Consider the following 23,672-nt stretch of genomic DNA (forward strand, 5'->3'; position numbering starts at 1 on the left):
TACTTACATACATTAGGTTTTCTAAACTATCAAAGAAAAATGGATGAGCTCATACTTGAGCTGGATTGCTTAAGATCCAAATACATACATATGCAAATATCAGCAAAGGCAATAAAGCTTTAAAAAAAAAAGAAAAAGAAAATCTCCTTATAGAGCATTGAGCAAATACTCAAGGCCAGGATTCACCAAAAAATCGTTAATTCAGCCGCTGTTTAAACTCAGCACTCGGAGACTGACACCTGTTTAATTTGTGTGCACATTTAAAAGTATTTTGCAGATAGAAAGAAAGACTGTGTGTCGGCTGTGCCTGCCTTATCTGAAAGTTTCACAGCGTTCACATTCCTGTAAACTGATACTCCCACTGCTGACACAATGGCCGTGCTGTCATATCCTCATGAGGACGTTCTGGCTCATTCAAGTTATTTGGCTTAGATTCTTTTAAAATCACTAATTGTGCTTTATTCACATTTGAGATTTAAACAGTGATCTGTTATGCATGTGAGGGTTTGATGCCCCTCCTACGTTACCTTCTTTTTCCTCAGGTACAGTGCTCGGGGAGTACAGTCTGTTACTGGAGTCTTCACATGGGAGAACGAGAAAGGTGGAGTCATGTTGCACAGGCAGGGATAAAGGAGGGAGACAGGTAGCGCAGATTTGAGCTATGTAAAGCAGCTGAAGAATGGTTGTGAAAACACTCGTGTTAATGTCTGGTTGTGGTCTGTGGAGTCAGTATTAATGACTAAGCTAAACAGATGTTTGTAATGTTTTTTACACAGGCTCGTGGACTGTGCAGCAGACAATGGAGGTAAATTTGTGACTTAAAGAAAACTGTATGTTTATATGTTATTACTTAAGAATGACAGAGTTACTGTTCACAGCAGTACAAACAGGATTAATGATTAGTGAAAAGAGTTTAATATTCTCCCAGGCTTTCTGTTATTCTTATTTTTTAAAAGGCTCAGACAGTTGTTTCTTAGCAACAGGTAAAATTTAGCATACAAATCTTCTGTTGATGAGTCTGTTTTTTCTTTGTTTTAGTAAAACTTTGCAGATTTAATGCAGCTGGTTGGATCTGAAAATCCTCGCGCCTCTCTCACCAGGACTGCTCGTTAGCTTCCAGATTCAGCAGGAAGATCAGGTACTCGTCTCAGTATTTTATCATACATGTGTCAGCCTGCTGTTGCCCTCAGGTTGCCTCAGTAACCTTTTGCTTATGTCAGAGGGTAGTTAATCAAGTATGAGTACGTTTTACAGAGAACTGTCTTTTTAAATCAGCAGCAGGGATTTATAAGTAACATAACACAGTGTAAGTACACAACTGATAAACCAAGAACGTACTACCGAAGGGTGTGAACGTCCAGCACATCTCCCATATCCAATCCAGCCCATTGGTATCTTTGTAAACAGTAGAAATTGCAGAGATTTAATTAATAATTCAAATGATTTTACATAAAATAAACCGCTATTCCTACTGTGGCCATTCCAGCACCATTGCGCAAGAATGGAAAAGTAAGCAAAGGCTGAAGTATTCATAGATCTTGACAAGTTGCTTGAATAATGTGGTAAAATACTCAGTGTGAATGTTTTGCCTTAGGAGATTCACTGGGTTCTATAACATGTCATTTATGTGTAATAAGGGCAGGTAGACTTACTCTTAAAAACTGAGGTGTAGAGTTAAAATTTGCCTTATTTTTCTTGAGACATCCCACAATGTTTATCATCTGTTTTGTAACAAGGTGGTTCATTAAACATGTTTTCACACAGTGTAGTGGAATGGTGTCAGGTGTTGTGCATATATTATGCTTTTTTCTCACAGATTTCGATTCTATTTGTGGGATTGGCAGTGTTGTGACAAATAACATTTCCAGTGAGTCTTCCGTCCTGTGGATGAACTCCAACTGTTATTGGTTGCTCTTGTTGTGCTTTCCGGCCTGAGATAGTGGCAAATGAACCAGTTCCTGCTGTTAGTTCTGTTAGAGTGACCCTCCAGAGAATAACAAAGATTATAATCATGAAATCCAGCCCAAGATGAGTCTGTCTTCTAGCAGGATGAGAGACGCAAACACCTGAATAACAGGTGATGGCTGAATCTTGCTACATAAACGACCTAGCAAGCTGGTAAGGAACACATGAGCTGGTTAGCGGCCACCAAATGTCCAAAAAAAAGACAAAATTATCTGCTCATAGTTTGTTTCCAGGATTTCAGAGTTCACAAAAGATGAAAAAGACAAGTTGTTTCTTATCTTCTCCAAATTAAGTCAATATTGCTAAAGAATCATGGTCATGAGATGGCAAATTCTACTAAATTTAGTTATTAATGTTTTTTGTTATGTGTTTTTTCCCCCCCTGCATAACAGTGTTTATTGAAAAAGGGTTCCTGTTTATTAAATTGAGTATTTTTTATAAGCAATAAAAGTGCTTTAATAGATTTTTAATGATATGCTTTAATATGAGACACTACTGAGGCCCACAAGTGGAAATAGTCGGTGTTCCTTTTAAATAAGCAAGTACTGTTCATAATTTCAAAGTGATATTTTACAATTAAAAGCATATTTTACGTCCAAATCTATATGAGAACCTCACTTTTAGGGTTCAATTTTGAGTTTAAAGCGCTGGACTGCAATTCAAATGTTTTTTACAGGTTAAAAATGAGAGTTTTAGAATATTTCACAATAATCAACAATGATGTAAATGAAAATATAGTACTGTAAATGAATACACAACACAAGCGTTTTTTAGCACAAATACAGAAAAAAGTACCATAAAATAAACTGCAGTAATAATGCTATAGATGAGTTCACAGTTAAAATACTATAATCAGTGTCAGTGGAAAATACAATAAAAGTGCAGTAAAAACAGAGTAAAAATACTATAAATGAGATTACAGTAGAAGTACTGTGAAAGATATTAGAGCAATACTCTAAATGGAACGTACAGTAAAGTACTCCTTAATTTGTAGACATGTTACCTGTAACTCTGTGAGTGAGGAGCAGTTAAACGAGTTAAACTTTATGGCTTTCCAATTTTTTAAATGGCCCAGATGGTTGTTACTTAGAAACAGGTAAAATTTAGCATACAAATCTTCTGTTGATGAGTCTGTTTTTTCTTTGTTTTAGTAAAACTTTGCAGATTTAATGCAGCTGGTTGGATCCGAACATCCTCGCGCCTCTTTCACCAGGACTGCTCGTTAGCTTCCAGATTCAGCAGGAAGATCAGGTACTCGTCTCAGTATTTTATCATACATGTGTCAGCCTGCTGTTGCCCTCAGGTTGCCTCAGTAACCTGTTGTTTATGCCACGGTGTAGTTAATCAAGTATGAGTACGCTTTACAGAGAACTGGGTAGTCTTTTTAAATCAGCACATCAGCAGTAACAAAGTGTAAGTACACGACTGATAAACCAAGAATGTACTACCGAAGGGATTGAATGTTCCACAGCACATCTCCCGTATCCATTGGATACGCAATAATATTCAAATGATTAAATGAAATAAATCATAATTCCTGCTGTGGCCATTCCGTACCATTTATCATCTCCTCTCTAACTGGGTGTTTTTTCAAGTGTAAATATGTTTCTGTTTTTGTGTTTTTTCCACTAAAACATGGTGAAAGAAGGTGAAAGAAGGTGAAATCTACTTTTCCAATAGGTTATTTTGATGAGCTCAGCCCTATTCAGATCAAATTGCTGCCTGTGTGGTCACTGAACTGCGATGAGTTTGCATGTCTGCTGATAAAACATATTTCTACTTTGTGTAGCAGCAAACAGGAGTCTGCAAGCGTCCAAGTCTTCATCAACATCATGGTCAATGAAAGTGCTGAATCTGGTACGTCTCTTTTGATCTTTGTACTTTATTTCAGACACCGTATTCATATCTGTGTTCATAAGATCCGTCCAGAAAGAAATGCAGTTGGATGTCAGTTTTGATTTGCAACCTTCACATCCACGCTGATTTTTTTTTTCTTATAGTAGATAAAGTTTCTTTAGCAGATGTTGTTTGAGTATTTTTTTTAACTTTCTTAAGACTCTAAGTGGGGGATATGAGGAGAGGACTGACAGAGGTACTATACAGCATCCACCTGCATGAAAACGCACAGTGCAGGAAATTCTTTGCATCTGTAATCACTGTTAAAAATGACTCATAAAAATCACTTTATGTAAATGTTGTCTAAGATCACAGAGTTTTTCTGACAGGCTTCACATGGGAGGTGAGAGCAAACAGCCGCCACTACCACAAACCAAAACAGAAGAAATCCTTTCTGTGCTTCCGTTGGGGGAGATCCGCTGTGAGTCAGCCATCCCACACGAAAACCTTACACCTGCTGATACATTCAGAGTCAGGCTGATGCGCTGATGTTTGCATGTGTGTCTTCTACCTGCCCCTCTCCATGGCTCTCCGCATCGGTTGCCAGGACAATGTGGTGCGCAGCTACAAGTACACCCCTTTGACGTTCCTGCCCCTGACGCTATTTGAACAGTTCCAGCGAGCAGCCAATGTCTATTATCTCCTCATCTTGGTGTTGCAGGTCAGATGAAGGCTCTGCTGTGGCATCTCGCTTTGTTTTTACATGCTATGAATCCAAAAATCCTGCTTTGTGTGCTTCTGTCAGCTCAGCTTTAACAAATGCATAATTTAATATGCTGACATTTTTACATTTTACACCTGATATAGCATGCTGCTAATTTTCTATATTTCACTTTTTCTTTTTTTTTTACTAGTGAGCGTGATCACAAACCAGCTCGTATTTGGTTAATGTAGCTTGTCAAAATGAACTTAACTCAGCAGACATTTGCAAGCATTTTGCATAGTTTATATTAATGGTGGAGGAACTTTATCTGGATGATGTGGCTGACGCGTGCTTGTGTTTGCATGTGGTTTCAAGTGTGTCCCTGCCATCTCATCAGTACCATGGTACATCACCATCATCCCGCTGATCTCCATTCTCTCACTGAGAGGGCTGAAAGACCTCAGCAACGACATGGTGAGGCTTCCCGTCCCTCTCTGAGCTGCATGTTTCCGCTCACACAGATAAAGGAGTTTGAATATAAGTATGTGACCGGGCTCACGCATGCTTTTATGCCCATGCCACTTACTTGTTTCTCTCCTTCACTGTCCTCATTGACTCCTTGTCCTCTCCTCATTGACGGAACCAGTCATCCCAGTAGCATTAATTTATCTCTCCCATCATTAAAGCCTTTCCTTTTAAATGCAGGTGTGATGTTTTGCATGGAGAATTCCCTGGTTAAGTGCATCGCTGAGTTACGGTCGTTAACAGCTCTGGGTGAAATGCTTGCTTGACCCCTCTCTATTGACTAATCATTTAGTGGAGGGTGTAAATCTCCCAGCTGGTGTCACTGTAGAGCCCCGTAATGGCATTTCTCCTTTCTCCTCTTTTCTTCTCAACCTTTCATGGCCACCCTCACTCCCTCTCGCTTGCTCCTTGTCCATCACTCTTACCCTCCACCCTTGTCATGCTTCCCAGCAATTGCTCATTCTCTTTTACTCTCCTTCCATCTGTCTCCGTCCTTCTCTCCCTACATCCGATACAGGCAAGAAGACGCAGTGACTCTGAGATTAACTCCAGACCCTGTGACATTCTCATTTCCCAAAGGTGAGGACAAAGGCGGGGTTATTCTCTCAGGAGCCAACACATCTCCACTTTGAAACAGACCTCTAATGAACCTCTAATGAAGTGTGAATGAGTGAATCCCTGGATAGTCCCGTTTTCGCATTAGAGCAGGGCAAATGCACTGAGCAGTTTCCCCACTTATTGAAAGATAAGAACTATGACCAGCCTCTTAATGACACATGTTTTTTAACTTCTACTGTTTCTGAGAATATTATGTTGCAAATATTACACATATTACAGAAGAATTGTACTATTTCATGTAATCATCGCTGTCCTGCAAAGAACTAACAAACTAAATGCACAAAAAAACACAACCAGTGTAAAGATGATTCATTGTTTTTGTAATTAAACAGTATGAATCTGTAAATTCCTGCCCTGAACAAAACTTTAATTTGAATGTTGGTTACTAATTATGTTTTTATGTGTTGCTTTTTAAAACATTTTGCTTGAGTTTGTCTAGAAAACCATTCAAAAGGGTTTTTTCTTCTCAATCGTTCAGTTCTCGTCTGTTCTCTGTCTCAGTTTTCAAATGAAGAAGTGGAAAGACGTGTGTGTGGGGGATGTGCTGCGGATCCACAAAGACCAAGTCTTCCCAGTGAGCTTCTTGATTCATAAAACGTAGAAATGTGCAGCAATTTTTATTTGTCCTTGTTTCGAGAATATAATAACAATAATATTGTTAGAAAATACAGTACACGGTAAAAAAAAAACCCAGTATATTCTTAGGATAGCTGGATCCAACTGGATTTAGTGCGTGCTTTGTGTCAGTTTGTGTTTCCACACCTTCGCCCTCATCACCCTCTCTGCTTTGTTTTAACGTTTTCTGTTTTCCCACCCAGGCCGATCTTCTTCTTTTATGTAGCTCAGAGCCTCACAGTCTGTGTTACGTGGAGACGGCTGATATAGATGGGTAAAGAGACACAATCAGTCCGGTCCCTGAATAATTCTCTTAAAATGTATTGGCACCGCACACACTGATGTAAATGCAGAAACGTTTATGATGCTTAAAGTAGACAGTAACAGTAATGATACATTTTCTAAGTCTTTGAACAGGACAATAAAAATGCTTCAAATATGGACGTCAAAAAATGTTTGTGAAGGAGAAAATTTGAAAACATGACATAAATGTAACATCTTTATTAATAGAGGAGGCAGAGGTGTGACTGTATGTGTCAGTGCATACAAATCGTCTTTTATTGAACTCATAAACTACAGAATTAAGACTGTACGACTGCCCTCATCCATATAACCAAAACATTAATTTGTGTTTTCAGTATTTTCAGTGTATTGATGCTCTTTTGTTTGACTTTGTAATGAACACTTCCGTTTTTTTCTTCATTTAGAGAAACCAACCTCAAGTACCGACAGGCCCTCAGCGCTACACACGAAGATCTGACCTCTAATCCCTCAGAGGAGGCCCTCAGTTCCTTTGATGGTGAATAAACCTATTTTTATTAAAAAATACAGATGTGCATTTATAAAAACCAAATAGTAAGAGTGAGATCTAATGTGATTTTTTTTTCCCCCAGGTGTTGTACGCTGTGAGGAACCCAACAACCGCTTGTACACCTTCAGAGGTCAGCTGCAGTGGCGGGGAGAGGGTCTCCTGTTGGACAGCGAGCACATCCTGCTGAGGGGAACAGTCCTACGCAACACAACCTTTGCGTACGGCTTGGCTATCTACACCGGTACTCTTTAGATGGGAAAGAGGAGTGGAACTATGTCATCTGTGTTCAGAAAACTGTTACTTTAGTGCACAGCGATATCACTTTTACACAATGTTCCCAGATCTGCTATGTTCACCTTGCACTCTTGCCTCCACTCACTTCAATGACAAATGTTATTATGAGGAATACAATCTGCTGCTAATAATGGTCCTGATTACCTCACTCTTATAGCTGTGGGCGTCTGGCAGATTATAGGCTCTTCCTGTCTTTTGAGTCATCATTGATTTGACATTATTGGACGAGGCAGAAGTGTCACGGATTCCATAGCTTTGACCCTTCCCGTTCTGGTTAAGCAGATCAGTACATCAAATTTATCCAGAGATGAGTTTCATACTATTAATCTGAAGCTGCCCACTGGTGTAACCCCAGTTAAGCCTGACAATAACTCTAAGCAAACTCGCACTCGACATAACCTGCTTCCATCAAAGCTTGCATGTTGTTGCTGTTGTAGGGCTGAGTTCAAATCAGTTTTCTGCCCTAGAATGGTTTTGTCATTTCTGCACACAAAGTTCAGCGACTTTCCACAGTCTGCGAGATTGAGACAGCATCGTCGGAAAACATAATGTGATACTTTATTGATCCCTGCAAAGAAAAACTCTCTCTTCCCCTGACCTCCCTGCACCGGGGTCAGAAACCCCCGGATCTGCTAGGAATTCAGCGTCTCGCTCAAGGGCACATCAGCAGAAGCTTGTTGACATGCGGGCTTGAACTCTCACCCTCTGGCTGCTTGACCGTCTACTCAATCAGCCCGGTCAGCAATAGCATCTAATAGTGGTGTTTTTAACGGCAGGCGCAGACACGAAGATCCTGAGGAACAGCGGGAAAGTGAAACTGAAGAGGACTCAGATGGAAAAAGTTTTTAACAAAGTGGTGATGGGGGTGAGTGCATGGAGGGCATGAGAATAACAACCACGAGACATTTTCTGCAGTTTTTATATACCCTGTGTGTCTGTGCTCTGTCTAGATAGTCCTGTGTGTGCTGCTGGCAGCTCTGTTCCTTGCCATTGGCAGTGGCGTGTTTTCTGCTCAGCTCATGAGACAGAATAGCGTTCTGTCTGCTCTGGTGTTTAACAGCAATGCTGTCTACACCGGATTCCTCATCTACTGGAGCTACATCATCCTTCTCAGCCCAGCCATGCCTATAGCCCTCTACATCTCGTTAGTTCCATCTACAATACTGCAATCATTTGTGGGTGGGGAGAAAAGTGGGTATGCACATCTGCGTGCGTGTGTTGGGTTATTATGCATGCATGTGTGTGTGCCTGCAGGTTTGAGCTGGTCCACACGGTCCACAGCCTGTTTATTGGCTGGGATTTGGAGATGTATTGGCAGCAGGCAGACAAACCGGCTCAGGCTAGGAATACCTCACTGAACGAGGAGCTCGGCCAAGTGGGATACCTGCTGAGTGACAAAACTGGAACACTAACCCAGAATCGCCTGCTCGTCAGACAATGCTGCATAGCTGGGGAAATCTATGGTAACAAGAGCTCCTTCTTTTACAGATTACTGACCTGAAAGTGTGTCGTGACTAAACAAAACACTATATTTAATGTGATATTTTAATTTTTCAGCTTAAAGCAGGCCAGACCATGTTCTGGTCATGCCACATGGGCAGGTGGATGTTTGGACAAGCCAAATACTCTGCTTTACAAAAGCAAAACTCATTAACAGAGAATACATCAGATGATTTTGCACAGATGTTTAGAATCTGTGTTTTAAAATGTAATTGCAAAGTGCCCAGTTATGCAGTTTTTATTTGGATGAAGCCACCATGTCTGGATTGGTTGAGAGATAGAAGTTGTCAGTTAAGATTAGCAATTTTGGTTAATGTCATAAAGTGTGGCAATTGTTATTTTATTTTTGCTGTTTGCACTTCCTCAAGGCTTTGTAAACCCACAAAGGTTTTTATGTTGTTATCTTCTGTGTTAAGCACAATGAGTTTAGGTGTAGTGAAATGTGCTATATTAATAAAATTGGCATTTAAACATGGGATCGACTCACTTTTGGAGTCAGCTTAAAGTAGCACAGAAGTAGCACAGAAAGAACTGCGTGTCTTTGTTGCTCAGCCGCTGATACAAAGTCACACACGAAAGCTTTAAATCAGTTTTTCTCATCAGCGTGACACAACTTTAGCAGCAATGACCCAGTTTGTTCCCCTAAGAATACTTTGTTAGCAACTAATGGTCCAACAGTACAGCCTGTGCCCAGTAATGTGTGAGGTTACATGCTGAGTTATTATTTGCAGCAATTTCCTTCATTAAAAACTCGTACAAGGTAAAGGTAAGTTCAAATTAGACAGCAAAGATTTACAGTTGAACAAAGACGACTCTGGAGAAAGATGCTTACATCATAAACCTCATCCCTCGAGAAAGGCCAGCGGAGACTCCTAACATGCTCAGTGCAACAGTAACCCCAACATTCACCACCACAGGAGAATATTAATACCAACCTTCACCACAGATGACACTTTCTTTTTTCTTTCTTTAAAACATATATATTAATAAATAAATGTCTTATTTTATACATTTACAGGTGATGCCTCAGTCGGGGCAGAGGATGTAGAGGTAAACAATTACACTTTTTTATATGTACTTAACCTTATTCTAAGGTATTCCCTAAAGATCCTTCAGTATATGTTTGAAATGATATCATCTTATATTCTACCTCTTTCCCCGCCTTTGGGCAGCCCATGGATTTAAGCTGGAATCCTTTCTCCTGTGGTGGCCTGTTTATGTCAGCCCCAGCCCTCGTGGACAGACTTAGAGGGAACCAGTGTCCGCTCAGCAGACAGTTCCTTACAGCGCTGGCTTTATGCCATACTGTCATGACAGAGTGGAAGAAACGTAAGGCTTTGCACATGTCGTGAGTCCGTAATGTTTTTTACCTAAGTTGTGAATTTTGTCAACTTAACTAAAGTTAAATAAAGATTAAAGGTTTTTTTTCTCTGCTATTATCTAAGAAAACCTGTAAATCACTAATCTGAATGTGCATGGCAGAATAACTGTGGTCCTTTTCTGGAAGACAACATGTTTTCCTCCTTTGTGCACTAACCGCGTTCCCACAGAGACTCCAGTTTACCAGGCTGCGTCCCCAGATGAGGAAGCACTTGTTGGTGCTGCCAGAGAGCTGGGCTGGGTCTTTCTTTCTAGGGCGAGAGATTTTATTGTTGTCTCAGAGCTGGGCGTCACTCGCAGGTATCAGCTCCTTGCACTGCTGGACTTCACCAGTCAGAGGAGACGCATGTCTGTATTGGGTGAGAGCAGCTCTTGTTAAACACACGCATATAATAGCTTTTTTCATTTGGCTCACACAGGTTTGATTCTAAGTCAAACAGCCTTTTGTTATTTCTTAGACATCCTTTTGTTTAGTCCATACTAAGAGGGGGTTTTTGCCTTTAGTGCGGGAGCCAGAAGGTGGAATAAAGTTGTACTGTAAAGGGGCAGATATAGTGATCCTGGAGAGACTGCAGAAGGACTCTCCACATCAGGAAAGGACTGAAAGAGCTCTAGAGGTAAAGCATTCCTGTTTTGAATCACTATGCTAAGCTAAATTAACGTAATGTTTTTTCCGTCCTGTTAACAGTTATCACGTACTCTGCATTTGCTCTCAAATTTCTGTGACTGCGATGTGTGCAAGTCTACACAGACTAAAACTACATTATCTTCCACTACAGTTATCATTTGTCACATCATCAAACCATCTACACACTATACTGAAGGCTCTTAATCAATGATTAGTAGGTTTTCAAGAACGGATCCAACCAGTCGTTACTAGCTAATGAGATAGCTGAGGCATCCCTGATTATCGCTTGTTTTTTTTCTTCCAGTTCTGCCTGAAGGATTACTCAGTAAATAACGTCAGCCTATCAAAAACCAATCTAACTTATCTTCTGTCAGCTGTTTGCCGAGGCCTGTCTGCGGACACTGTGCGTTGCGGTTCGATCTGTTCCTGAAGCATCATGGGAGCAGTGGAACAAAACTCTGGCTCAGTCTGCCACCATGGTCACCTGCGACCGTGACGCGCTGCTGGAAAAATTATATGACGAGATGGAGATGGACCTGCAGGTGGGCTCGTGCTCAGTGTGGTTTTATATATTGTCAGTTCTTCATTTAAAGGGTTCTAATAATGTTAATGCTTAAAGATTTCAGCCCTTTATTTTCCCCAAAATTTATTTTCGCATTTGTGGAGCTGAGCGCAGACTGATTTAAAAAAAAAAATTCTTCGTTAAAACCTGTTTTATAAGGTTAAACTTGACCAAGTTTCTCACATTATTTTTGACTCTGATGCAGTCATACAACTTTAGACTACAATCACAAAGATCTGGTTTCACCATACACCATTTTCAGTGAATGAATCTCATGCAAAGCTTGAGGTCAGTCATGAGTTGTCCTACCACGCTCGGCACATCAAAACAGAGTTCCACTGTGACGTCCAAAATTTTAATTTACTTTTTACGTTTCATAATATTTAAAATATTCTATATTAAAATGCAAATGTGTTTCTTTTTATCTATATTTGTTTATTATTTTTATTGCCCATTGTTTGGTTTAGTAATAGCAAATAGATTACTGATTTGAAGCATGTTTGTAAGTGATTAAACGTCTAACCAAACTGCACTGGGTTTGCAAGAAACTGTTGATTGACCACAGTCCACTCAGCATTATCACCACAAGCTAAAAACAGAAAATTTGCCTGCATCAGTAAAGGGGGCAAAAGTCGCAGGTCAGACCCGTAAGCTTTTTGTGTATTTTCCCCTACAGCTGAGAGGTTAACTGCATGAGGATTTGAGGCAAAACACTGCAGTGTTCTTGCACTTTATGCATCAGAAACTGTTCAATAAACTGCATTTTTAAACAGACCTTTGAGAGATATTTGTAGACAGTTAATTAAGATAACAAACACTGGGGATGTTTGAAAGTCTGGTAGTTTGTGATGGCGTCGTTTATTCTCAGTCTGCTCTCTGCTGCATCACTATTTTGTGGAAACTGCATGAACTGCAGTGCATGCAACAAGCACACAACACATTGATAACATTATTGCCTGCAGCAATACAGTCTTTCTCACTGTGACTTTGGTTGCTTCTCTAAAATGATAATCAATTTGAAGGATGTCTGTTCCAACACATTGCAGGAGTTTTAGGGCACGCACAAATGCACAGGTAGGCACTCTTCCCCGGAAGAAGTCTTTAGTCTAATTTAAAGGGCTGATTTCATATTTTTATGGGCATAGTCATAGAACTTTGTGGTATGAAATATGTATGTAATATTTAAAAATGTGAATATGCTGTATGGATGCTGAAATTAAGCCTTGCTTTAGCTGCTGGGGGTGACGGCAATTGAGGACCGACTTCAGGATGGAGTGCCTGAAACCATTGCTCTACTTCAAGAGGCCGGGATTAAAGTATGGGTACTGACTGGAGACAAAAAAGGTATTATGATAAGCTGTGACACAACAAGGAGCATGGCATAAATTCTGAACGTGTCATAAAAATGAAGTTTCACAGTGGTTTCTGTGTTATTCTGATTCCATCTGTGACTTCTTTCCTTGTGTTTGTAGAGACTGCAGTGAATATTGGATATTCTTGCAAACTACTGGATCCTGATAGCAGAATAGTAGAATGGGACGAGCTGAGGTTAGCAGTGTTAGAAATACACAGACACATCCAACCACATGCACATACACACGCTCACACCATCCCATTGATCTTTGTTTGTTTGCCCCTGCAGACAGATACTCCAGTCCCCAGATCCACGGGTCAGTTTCTTTAAGCCCAGACAGACAGAGCTGTGGGCTGTAGACAAGGAGATGGCTGTAGCAAAGACTTCCGTGGTCCTCACCGGACCTGAGCTGGTAAACACACCAACCTGTGCTATACATAGACAATGTAAAGTTTTGTAAATCTTATGATTTGCGGACGATTTGGTTTCATGAGAAGTTGTATTCTGCAGAGACATGGAGAGGCGATATTAAAAGGTGTTGAGCAGTAGATTCTTCTGTTTCTTCTTCTTTTAGGACTAATTTCTTGCGCCCAGTGGAATGATCAAACAAGAAATCATTAGTTTTACATTAATTGGAGATAAATTATCTGAATTTCAGGAGCGGGACCACAACTCCAAACATGCTGCTTCCAGTTCTCATCTATGTTTGTTCCCCCACTTCTACAAACTGTTCGTTCTCGTTTTCGTGCCTCACCCTCTCTCAACTTTTCAATTCTTTAACTCATTCACTTCTATTTAGTACATGAGGATCTGCAAGGCCCGGGAGCTGCCGCCAGTCCCCTTCGAGGGTTTTGTTGTAGGGTTATGTACAGTGAGGTGGTTAAAGTAATTTTTTAAACTCTAGAAAGTCTTCTGTTTGTTACTATCAGGCCTTTATTTCTTTATTTCAGTTCTTGTTTTTTATTAAGCCTGGATTTGTTGTTTTTGAGAATTCTGATTGGTTCCTTCATAGTTTCTCGGTTCTTAGTTTTGTTGATCATTTAGCGTTGATCTTCATTTATTCACTAGTACTTGTGCCTTCAGTTTGCATTAGTTACTGCTTGTATTTAAAGAGTTTCTTAGTTCCTCTGTTTTCTTCCTGCATTATCTCCTCTGTAAAGTTCAAATTTCTGTGTTTCCTTGTTTTTAATCATGTTTTGCTTTACTTTTGACTTCTCTCCTGTTTCATACCTTTAGTTTTACTCCCCCCTCTGTCTCTGTCTAAATTAAGCTCAGTTTTGTCTCATTACCCTCCTGTTCCTGCTTCCTTGATTACCCTCTTGTGTATAAATAGTCCAGTCCTTCCCCTCACTCTTTGTCTGAGCATCTGTTAACGTCCTCTTTGAGTCTATTGCCTTTTGGATTTTGTATCTTGGACTTTGCATCAGCCATAATAAATGACTTTGTTATTTAAGTCTCCCTCGCATCTACGCATTTGTGTTGTTTTCCCCAGACAGAGTTTGACCAGAGGCCAGAGTGGGGGGCCACATTCATGAGCCTGGCAGAACATTGTCAGTCTGTGCTGTGCTGCCGCGTAACACCTGCACAGAAGGCCGAAATCGTCACGTTGGTGAGAAAACATACCAGCTCAGTGACCATGAGCATTGGTGATGGTGCCAATGATGTCAATATGATCAAGAGTAAGGGTTTATTTGTAGTTCTACAATATAAAAAAGTAAAAATAAATCAGTGTGCTCTGATCATTTGTGTTCATGTTTTAACATTTGCCTCCTTCCTCTTTCCTCAACACCAGCGGCTCATGTTGGTGTGGGTCTGGCAGGAGTGGAGGGAGGTCAGGCGGTGCAGAATGCAGACTTTGCATTGGCCCAGTTCAGGTTTCTGCAGCGGCTGCTTCTCGTCCATGGCCGCTGGTCCTACTGGCGCATTTCCCTCTTCTTGCGCTATTTCCTGTTTAAGACCTGCAGTTTTGCCCTTGTGCATCTATGGTTTGGTTTCTTCAATGGCTTCAGTGCTCAGGTTAGACAAAAACAGATATTAAATTATGCCAGTTAAAGCCTTATAGTCACGGCATGAAGTGAGGTTCAAAAAATTACGTTTCTCTCACAGTCTCTGTATGAATCATGGTTCATCGCTTTATACACGATTTTCTACAGTGCATACCCAATTCTTTGCCTGGCCTTTTTTGAACAGGTGAGCTGGAGAATTTATTTTAAACTAAAAGAAGATAAGTGTGAATGTCTAAACAATAAAAATCGCCTCTTTCTTTTTTAGGATGTCAGCGCAGAAAAAAGCTTAAATTTTCCCGAGTTGTACAAGTGTGGACAGAGACATGAGCTCGTGAGCCCTCTCAAGTTGTCCTTGTCACTCCTGCATGCTGTGTATGCATCGCTCGTTTTCGCCTTCATCCCGCTCTGCGTTTTCGACAACACGGTCTTTGACTACCAGACGATGGCGATCACGGTTTCCATGGCAGTTACGTTCACTGCCATGATTGAGGTCAGGATGTCTTATGGTTTTGTGTGTACATGGGCAATGCCAATAAAGGGCTATTCTATTCTTTTTTTCATAGATGCAGTTGTCACAGTGAAACAGAAAGTGTAACATTTTTAACTGATTTATATTTATAATAACCACGGTTAAATGTTTTGTAGATAGTTAATTAAGTTTTTTGTGAATGTTATGTTATGAAAACTTCATAATGTTTACAAAATGTTTTATAATTAATTACCTATTCATCTATAGCCACTGTTGGAATACATATTTAATCATTTGAAAGCGATCATTAAAAGTGAAGGCCTTCCCGCTGAAGGCAATCACTTTCTGGCAGACGATCACTTTTTGGCACAACACCTGGAGATAAGGGGGCAAAACAATCACATTAATGCTGCTGTTTGGTTGAGGCAGAATAAAATAGTCGTGGTAAGACAATCACACGACCACTTTAAGATGACAAAGCAACAAGGTGATATATACCACGTAAAACCAGAGTCATAATAAACAATATATACACAGACATATATACACACATATATAGTTTCGCCACGTTTACTGTCTAAGGAGAGCGTTAGAAAGCACTCTCTGCTTATGACCAAAAAATAAAAAAACAAAACAAAAAACAGCCCGTTTGTGTTGGTGGAAAAATGCACCATGTCGACCAATCAAAAAATGATATGGCACCATGACATTTGGTTGTTTAGGAAGAGGGGGAAAGAGAGAGAGAGAGCGCGAGTTTTAAAATGTGAGAGATTTGTGACGTTTAGCGTGTTTGGAGTGTGTAGTTAATGTGTTGTCTTGTGTATCTCCAAAAGTTGATTCTGTTCATCTGGACGTAGCATTTTCAGTGGAAGAAACGTTTCGTCACTCATCCAAGTGACGTCTTCAGTCTCAGCTGACTGCAGGCTTCTTATTCTGAATTCTGCAAATTCTCATGAGCATTGCATAATTATGATGAAGGGACTGACCTCCCAGCCCATTGTTCCTTCAGTGGGCTGGTTTCAGTAATTATGCAAATGTACTGTTTATAAGATTGGGGAAACCTGCAGTCAGCTGAGACTGAAGAAGTCACTTGGATGAGTGACAAAACGTTTCTCCCACTGAAAACGCTACGTTCAGATGAACAGAATCAACTTTTGGAGATTTACTTACTAGGGGTGCAACAGTACTCGTATTGATATTGAACCGTTTGATACAGTGCTTTCGGTTTGGTACGCATATGTATCGAACAATACGAATTTTTTTATTTACTTTATCAACTTTTCTTCTGAAGATGCTATCTGTGTTGAGCGCTTAGTGGATCTGCGCTCAACTACTCCGCCTAGGCTGCACTGTCGAGTGCCGCGGTAGCTCGTTAACGGAGATTTGCCGCGTTATGGCGTTAATGTCACTTTAATGAGATTAACGCTGACAGCACTAGTGGGAACACAACGAATATGACTGCACATTTACACCGACATCATCCTAGTGCAAAGACAAGTGGAAGCAGACAAAAACAACAAGCACGCATGCTACAAACTTTACCCGAGTCATTTAGACAGCCGTTAGCACATGATTCTCCTTATGGGGACCTGATATGTTTAATATGCTGCTGAGAATATAGCCCAGAAGAAGCATAGCTTTTATTTTGGAAAGAGCCATTTCTCTGTAATAAACTCTCTTTTCCAAATATGAGTGATTTCTCGATCAGATAGATTTATTTTTATTATTATTTTGTTGTTTCAGCAAGATTAAATTTAAAAACTGTACTTTTGAGTAAAAATATATATTTATAATTTTAATAAATGACAAATTAAAAAGGCATGAACATTTTTTTGTATTGAAAAAATATCAAACCGTGACACCAAAGTATCTAACCAAACCGAACTGTGAATTTTGTGTATCGTTGCACCCCTATTACTTACCTGGATGATTGAGCATGCATCAAGACGTTGTGTTGTGTAGTTAGTGTGTAGTGTTGTGAATAGTTTTGTGTTGAGTGTCAGAACAATGAGGCGACTGCCGTCTCCAGGTAGAAAACAGGAGGAGTGATACACCTGCTGTCAGACCTGCAGGTATCAGGCTGAGATGTTCTCCTTTATAGTGGACAGAAATTATTTTTTTGGAGCGGCACAAATAATTTGTGCGGCATTTTATTGAATCCAGAACAGCTGATTGTTCTGTAAATAGTTTGAAATGGTTTGAAAAAAAGGGTAAAAGGAAAATGGCTGCAAATAACTTTGTTGTTTGCAAAACTTGTGCATCTAATTAAAAAATTTACAATTTATATTTGCATTTAAAGTTATAAAATATGATTCAATAAACATGTTTGTGGTTATCACAGTAACATATGTAACATTTTCTACTAGGAGTTTATGTTTTTTTTTCTCTGATTTTAGATCAATTGTGTTAATACAGTATGTCAAAATGAAAACATGACTGTAAATTCAGACACGTGAGGTTGTGCTGAAAAGGATGATACCAAACAAGGGAAAGTAAATAGTTTCTAAAGGTGAAATGTAGAGGGAAAATCAAAAGTGTTTAAAATGGCCAATTATACCCTGGACCCCAGAGAGTGAAACCTTTATTTAAAGTAATGCAATAGTTACTTTTCAAGTAATTAATAACTTTTAGAATCTTGTAAATCAGTTACTAACTCGGTTACTTTTTTGAAGAATTAACTAGTAACTATAATTAATTACTTTTTCAAAGTAACTTGCCCAACACTGGTGATCTGAATGTAATTATTTTTTTCTTCTTTTTTTCTAACACTGATCTAAATAGGAATGATCTGACCTTAGAAAACGTAATTATATAATTTAATTTTTATTTACAGTAATTGAACTATCTGCTGGTCCGTTATTTCGTATAGACTTACTATATGATTATATAAATGTTTACTATTCGGTCTCCTTTCTGACATGAACACTGTACTGCATATCCAGTTGGACTTTTATCCTTTAATGTGTTTCCACGTCTCAGATTATTCTGCTGACCAGATACTGGACCAAGTTCAACATAGCAGCTGTAATTGTCTCCGTGGGGCTGTTCTTCATCTGTACCAGGATCACCCACAACCGCTTCCTTTTTGAGCAATCACCCAAGGAATATATATTTCTTGGTATTCAGCACAGGCCTATTATTATTTGTTTGTCACTCTTGTGAGATTTTGCTTTAAGATGTCACATAACATCCCATTGTTGGACTAAAAATCAAAAAAGAAAACATGCAATAACAAGGAGCTGATTTCAATTTGTCTTTAGAAAATTGTGGCTCTCTATCCATTTCTGTCTAAAGATATAGTTGCTCTATCTTTGTCCTTTTATCAGGTGCGTCTGATTACGCCTTCACTGATCCAGTTGTGTGGCTCACAGCTCTGCTTGTTGCCTGGACAGCTGTTTTGCCCTCAGTGACTGCTCACGCCCTCAGTGTCATCCTCAACGCCCACGACAAACACAAGGTGATCTTTTTGTGCATGGGAGAGTATGAACGGAAGATCTACTTGTGTATCTTTTTGAAAAGGAATACTTCTCAAAAGGAAAAGCTAAAAATGTAAATTGTATGTCCATTTAGGTTTCGAGTCACTGAATGTCATGCTCCATACCTCACAGTTTGCTCAGTTTATGCCATCTCTCTGTCAAAAGAGAGAAGGTGTAAAAAGGGCCATAAAAACTGAGAAAAACTGTAGACTCATAAACTGCAGCTCTTGACAGGAAACACACAGAAACTTTGTCCTCACAGTCAACAATCACAGCGCATACCACGCCAAACAACCTGCAGCAGCTCGTAAAAACTCTGCCAATCTCAAGTTATTCTTTCTCTGTTATTATCTGATCGTTTTCTAGTCATGTGCTGCAGTTTATTGTGAGCTTATTTTCAAAGAACCGGCAGACTCAGATGCAGTACACTAGACCAGAGAGCGAAGTTCAAAGAATTACTGAATAATGCAGCAGTTGCAGCGATGATCAGAAAATCATCAGAGACGGGATTCAACAAAGGCTGCATGGAGCACGAGGGGATCCTCAGACCACAGAGGTTGACAGAGAGTCTGTTGAGAAGTGGGTTGGCAAAGGGGTTGTGAGCACAGCATGCTGATTAGCCGATGCACCCAAGGTGTGCCGCCTGAGGAAAAAGACAGGAACCGGACAACACAGAGACACAGATACACCTTACCTACAGGTGCTGTGCTGGTGCCCAAGTCCAAAGCAGAGGTGAGAGAGCGTGAGAGACAGAGGAGGGAAAAGAGGACCAGAGAAAAGGAGCTTTAATAAGAAGACACTGGAGACAGAAAGGAGATCATGCTTGCAGTTGTAGCTGCTGCTGACATGCCCAGCCATCATCTCCGGTTCAGTTTACTGAGTTTCTTGTTACTCTTGGGTTAAAAGAAACAAAAAACACCCCCAAAAACCTTATATAAAGTAAACAGTCGCTGATATGTTTCTCCCCTTCTGTGACCCAGGTCCACAGTGTATCCCATCAGTCAGTGGAACTGAGGTCTCGTTTCAGAAGGGGGACGCCTCTCCGCCGTTCCTCTTATGCTGTCTCTCAGGGAGCTGGGTCCGGACGCCACATCACCTCAGCGACACACATGAGAAAGTGACTGCAAGTCATAACTGCGCTGTCTCAAAGGCGAAAAGCGACTGCCTGTGTGAAACATACGTAATGGAGAGCTGCATTAAAAGTTTTTGTAACAGATAACATCTATCGTCTGCTCCTGCAGCAAACTTTTCTGTGTCTTTCAGTGTTTTGCGTATGGTTCTGTGGGCAGTTCTGTTACACTATTGTACAGATGCTATTTCGAAATAAAGTTAATGATATAATGTACAAAATATATTATGCATCATAAATCTTGTTTATTATCTTCGCATTGGCACTTTGGATCTGTTCAAACAGAGGTAAAAATCAAATCTCCATCTGCTGAGGTTACAGCGGATTTCCTTTGAGGATCGAACCAAACACAATAAACTGACAGCATAGCCTTGTTTTACAATTGTTTTATTTGTTAATTTATTTCAAAACACGCAATTTACCCATATTATCCTTTTAAGTTTTTATTTTTCTGTAACAGTTATTACTCAGATTATTCTCCTTCTCAAAAGTCTCAACTAGAATGAAACTAAAAGTCCTCCACAGGCTCTCCGGCTTCTGCAGTGGGAGGAGGGGAAAAAAGGCTTTCTGAATAGACGCGAGTGGGTTTTTCCCTCGTTTATGTGGGTGCGGAGATGTGTGACGGGTTTACGCTGGGGTATGTGCATGTACACGTGTGTTCGTGTGTGTGTTTAAGTGCAATAAGTGGAATGTCCACACGGCCGGGAAATCACAGGACCCGTAGAGCTGAACATTGTCTTCTAGGTTTGGCAGCCAGATTGTCATACCTCTGATTTCATCTTTGGTTTCAGCAAACACTCTCAAAAGGCAGACTCACCCTCTCCAGCATGTGCCTGTGTCTGTTTGTGTGTCTGTCTGTCTGTCCGAGTGCAATATAAGCCACCATCTCCAGACGACTTTGTAAACTTAAGTAGGTACAATGAAAGTGTCTTTGCATTGATTGTGGCCCTTCCTTGGCGCTGGGGACAAAGACAGTCGAACATTGTAGAACGATGGAGCCATGAGTGTGGTGGATCGGCTTGCAAACATCAGCATGGACTCCATTTTGATGTCAGTGGCAGTTTGGGGCGTTCGTGTAAAGTTAAGTGATCTCAGTGTGGTGAAACATGGGATGCTGTAGTGCTCTTGTGTCCCCAGCCACTCTCACCATAACCTGAGTGACTGGGGTTACTCCGCCCACACTGGGCTCATGGGATTGGTTAATTGGCCGAGTAAATGGCTGTGAAGGTCGAAATGAGTGGGAGCGTTTAAATGTCGCGGATGGAAGGGAGAGGGGGTTGAGGGTTACACTCTGACCCAGCAGCAACAATTAGGATTGGGGGGGTCAGGTGTTTGCATAGTTCTCTGTGCAAAAGCCACCAACCGGAGCCATTTTTTAATTCCTCGCGGCTGGTTACATCGTCATTACATTAGCAGGACATTGTGGTGGGTGATGGGAAACATGGTCTTTGCACCACAGCTCTTTTTTGCACTGCTGCGTCGGACTACAATGGTGGCGGGGAACTGGTCATGCGATCGTCGGTTCGAGGGGTTTGAGCTGTGAGATCTGGTCGAGATGGGACGAAGGATGAACGAGTGAGTGGGGCAGTCGTTTGGCAGTCGGGCACTACAGCATGTCACGATTCAGAGAGCCTCTTTTCCGCGTGATTTTGTTCTTCCGTCCTTCCCTTCCTCTGGCCTGCCCTCTCTCTACCTTTTTTCTTGTTTTGAAACTGATTGTCTTCTACCATCACAAAGACACTTGGTTCTGATTGATTAACAGGTAACAGAAGAGGGAGAGCACAGTGTGACTGGGGGTGTCTACATCAGTCCCACCGGCAACCTATTCAATCCCACAGAGAAATGACACGAATATGCTGTTTGACAGTAGATGCGGACGACACTTCAGGCGGGATGATCGGTTGCCACATGGTACTGCGGTTGGTCGGTCAGTAAGAAATGGTTTCAGATTTTTGCATGACAAATATTGCAACCCATAGCAAAGGAACAGAAAATAGAAATAGTCTTCCACATAGGTAGAAATGAACACATATACATTGTACACAGACCGAAGGAAAGCATGTAGACAGACGTACAGGTATCGGAAGGCCGCTCAGGTCTGAGTGTGTCCCTGTGATTAACTCCAAGTAAACAGCCTGTCTTTGGAAAAGCAAGACACACGTTTCAGGACCCGAGTGAGGACCGCAAGCTGAGGAATGAAGATTGAATGCGATTGATTGGGAGGAGAGGAGTTTGACCTCCCCCAGCACACACTGCCCCCTACTGTTTGGATTTATATACATCAAAGAAACATTGGGAAAAGGGGAAGGGTTGCAACAACACATGCACACAACCAGTGAATCCAACAGTGACAGAAATTCTAAAACAAAGACCCCTCCAACGCCTAAAACCCAAATCCTCCCACCCTGTTTTGTTTATTTTTGATAACCAAACTATTACCCCCACCCTTCTCCCCCCACACCCAAGTCTTTCCATCCTCCTCCTCTCCCCACAAAATCACAGGTCATTCCTGTTGGTTTCTATACAGTTATACAATATCCATGCACAAAAGAAAAAAAAGTGCACCTTCTTTTCAACAGGAGGTGCTGGTCTTTAATATTCTAAGAACATCAGGAGCACTTGAACACACCCAGGAACCTTCAGAAGTAACTGTGAAACTGTTTTTTTTTTTCTTTTTGTTTTTTCAGAGAAAAGACAACTGAAAGGCAGAAGAAAGCTAACAATGGATATAAGGTTATTCCTCCTTTGGTTTAACATCAAATTTTTGGTTTATAATTCAACCCAAATCACATTTTTGTCATTTCTTTCTCTCTTTCTTTCTTTTTTTTTGTTGTTTCTTTGAATGTAGGCGTCTGTGAGAGAGCTTTGAACTAAACATCTGAAGCGAGCAGCTCTCGCTCGTCTCCCTCTATTCTCGCCTTCTCTTCTGTCTCTTCTTTTTCTCGCGTGACCCTCCACAGAAACATTCACAATGTCTTTTCCTTTATGAAAACAGTAAGTACATGCCGTAGCAAAAAACAAACGAGAGAACGTACGAGAAAAATAAGCAAACGAATAAAAGGAATTTAACAGTATAAAGCTTCAAGTCACAAGTTCCAAAACTAACTATCATAGTATCATACTTTCATAATCATTGTTATCATTAGCAGTATTATTTTCAGTTTAAATTACATAAAGTTTACATGAAAGGTTTTTGAGGTATTTCAGAATTAATTGTCAACACACGCCTACCAAGTCCTAGCACTAGCCAGGGGGAAAGTTGACTGGACAGACAAGGTGGAGGGAGGGAGGAGAGAGTGTGTGTCTATAAACTGTCAGCGAGTCTTCCACACTTTTCCAGTGCAGCCTCTGTGCTTGCACGCAGTGGGGAGAAAGAAAGCCATTTGGCATTTAAGATTTTATAACAACAGCCCTCTGGGTGCTTACAGCCGCCGCCTCTTTACCCTTCTCTTTCTCTGTTACACAAAAATATCTCTGATGTGAGGAAGGTAAAGCGGCCGAGAGCGTAAGCAGGCCGGGCGGAAAGCAAAAGAGAAACACGAAGGCTGAGAGCTAGCAGAAGATCGACGATACGGCAACGAAGACTCCGACAGATTAAGGAGTAACATATAATTTTGTTTCAAATAAATAGCGTATAGAAAATGTTTTATAGACTTTCTACATGATAAAGTGCTTGTATTCTAGTGTATCAAGATGGAAAGTCAATATGGGAGAAAATGCTGACACAGCCCCCACTCTGTGTCCCTCTCTTTGGCCCCCCTTTCTGTCCATCCAATTATGGGTGCATTGTCTGTGTGAGCA

The 23,672-nt window shown here is 40.6% G+C and overlaps 1 protein-coding gene across 4 annotated transcripts; it reads left to right on the forward strand.

Annotated features, from left to right (window-relative positions):
* Positions 1-448: 448 nt before the first annotated feature.
* On the forward strand, positions 449-20,214 carry atp8b3 (ATPase phospholipid transporting 8B3). 4 transcript variants are annotated; one of them, XM_085264200.1, is made up of 31 exons: positions 449-643; positions 777-805; positions 1,039-1,138; positions 3,117-3,216; positions 3,755-3,822; positions 4,191-4,282; positions 4,409-4,522; positions 4,880-4,978; positions 5,547-5,608; positions 6,149-6,221; positions 6,466-6,536; positions 6,970-7,061; positions 7,156-7,314; positions 8,144-8,232; positions 8,318-8,511; positions 8,622-8,830; positions 9,886-9,917; positions 10,040-10,196; positions 10,418-10,606; positions 10,752-10,864; positions 11,250-11,417; positions 12,670-12,781; positions 12,910-12,985; positions 13,080-13,203; positions 14,284-14,470; positions 14,584-14,807; positions 14,898-14,981; positions 15,063-15,287; positions 18,246-18,384; positions 18,593-18,723; positions 19,723-20,214. In XM_085264200.1, exons 5-31 carry the CDS (start codon positions 3,798-3,800, stop codon positions 19,861-19,863), a joined length of 3,381 nt encoding a protein of 1,126 aa, XP_085120326.1. In that variant the 5' UTR covers positions 449-643; positions 777-805; positions 1,039-1,138; positions 3,117-3,216; positions 3,755-3,797; the 3' UTR covers positions 19,864-20,214. The 4 variants fall into 4 exon arrangements, with proteins under 4 accessions (XP_085120326.1, XP_085120327.1, XP_085120325.1 ...); XM_085264201.1 differs by having other exon boundaries at positions 1,052-1,138; XM_085264199.1 differs by lacking the exon at positions 449-643 and having other exon boundaries at positions 666-805; positions 1,052-1,138.
* Positions 20,215-23,672: the final 3,458 nt, after the last annotated feature.

The sequence above is a fragment of the Mchenga conophoros genome, linkage group LG23, assembly GCF_057382185.1.
Source record: "Mchenga conophoros isolate Kocher_MC1m ecotype Shallow Benthic linkage group LG23, M_conophoros_male_GT1.1, whole genome shotgun sequence".
NCBI classification, from domain to species: Eukaryota; Metazoa; Chordata; class Actinopteri; order Cichliformes; family Cichlidae; genus Mchenga; species Mchenga conophoros.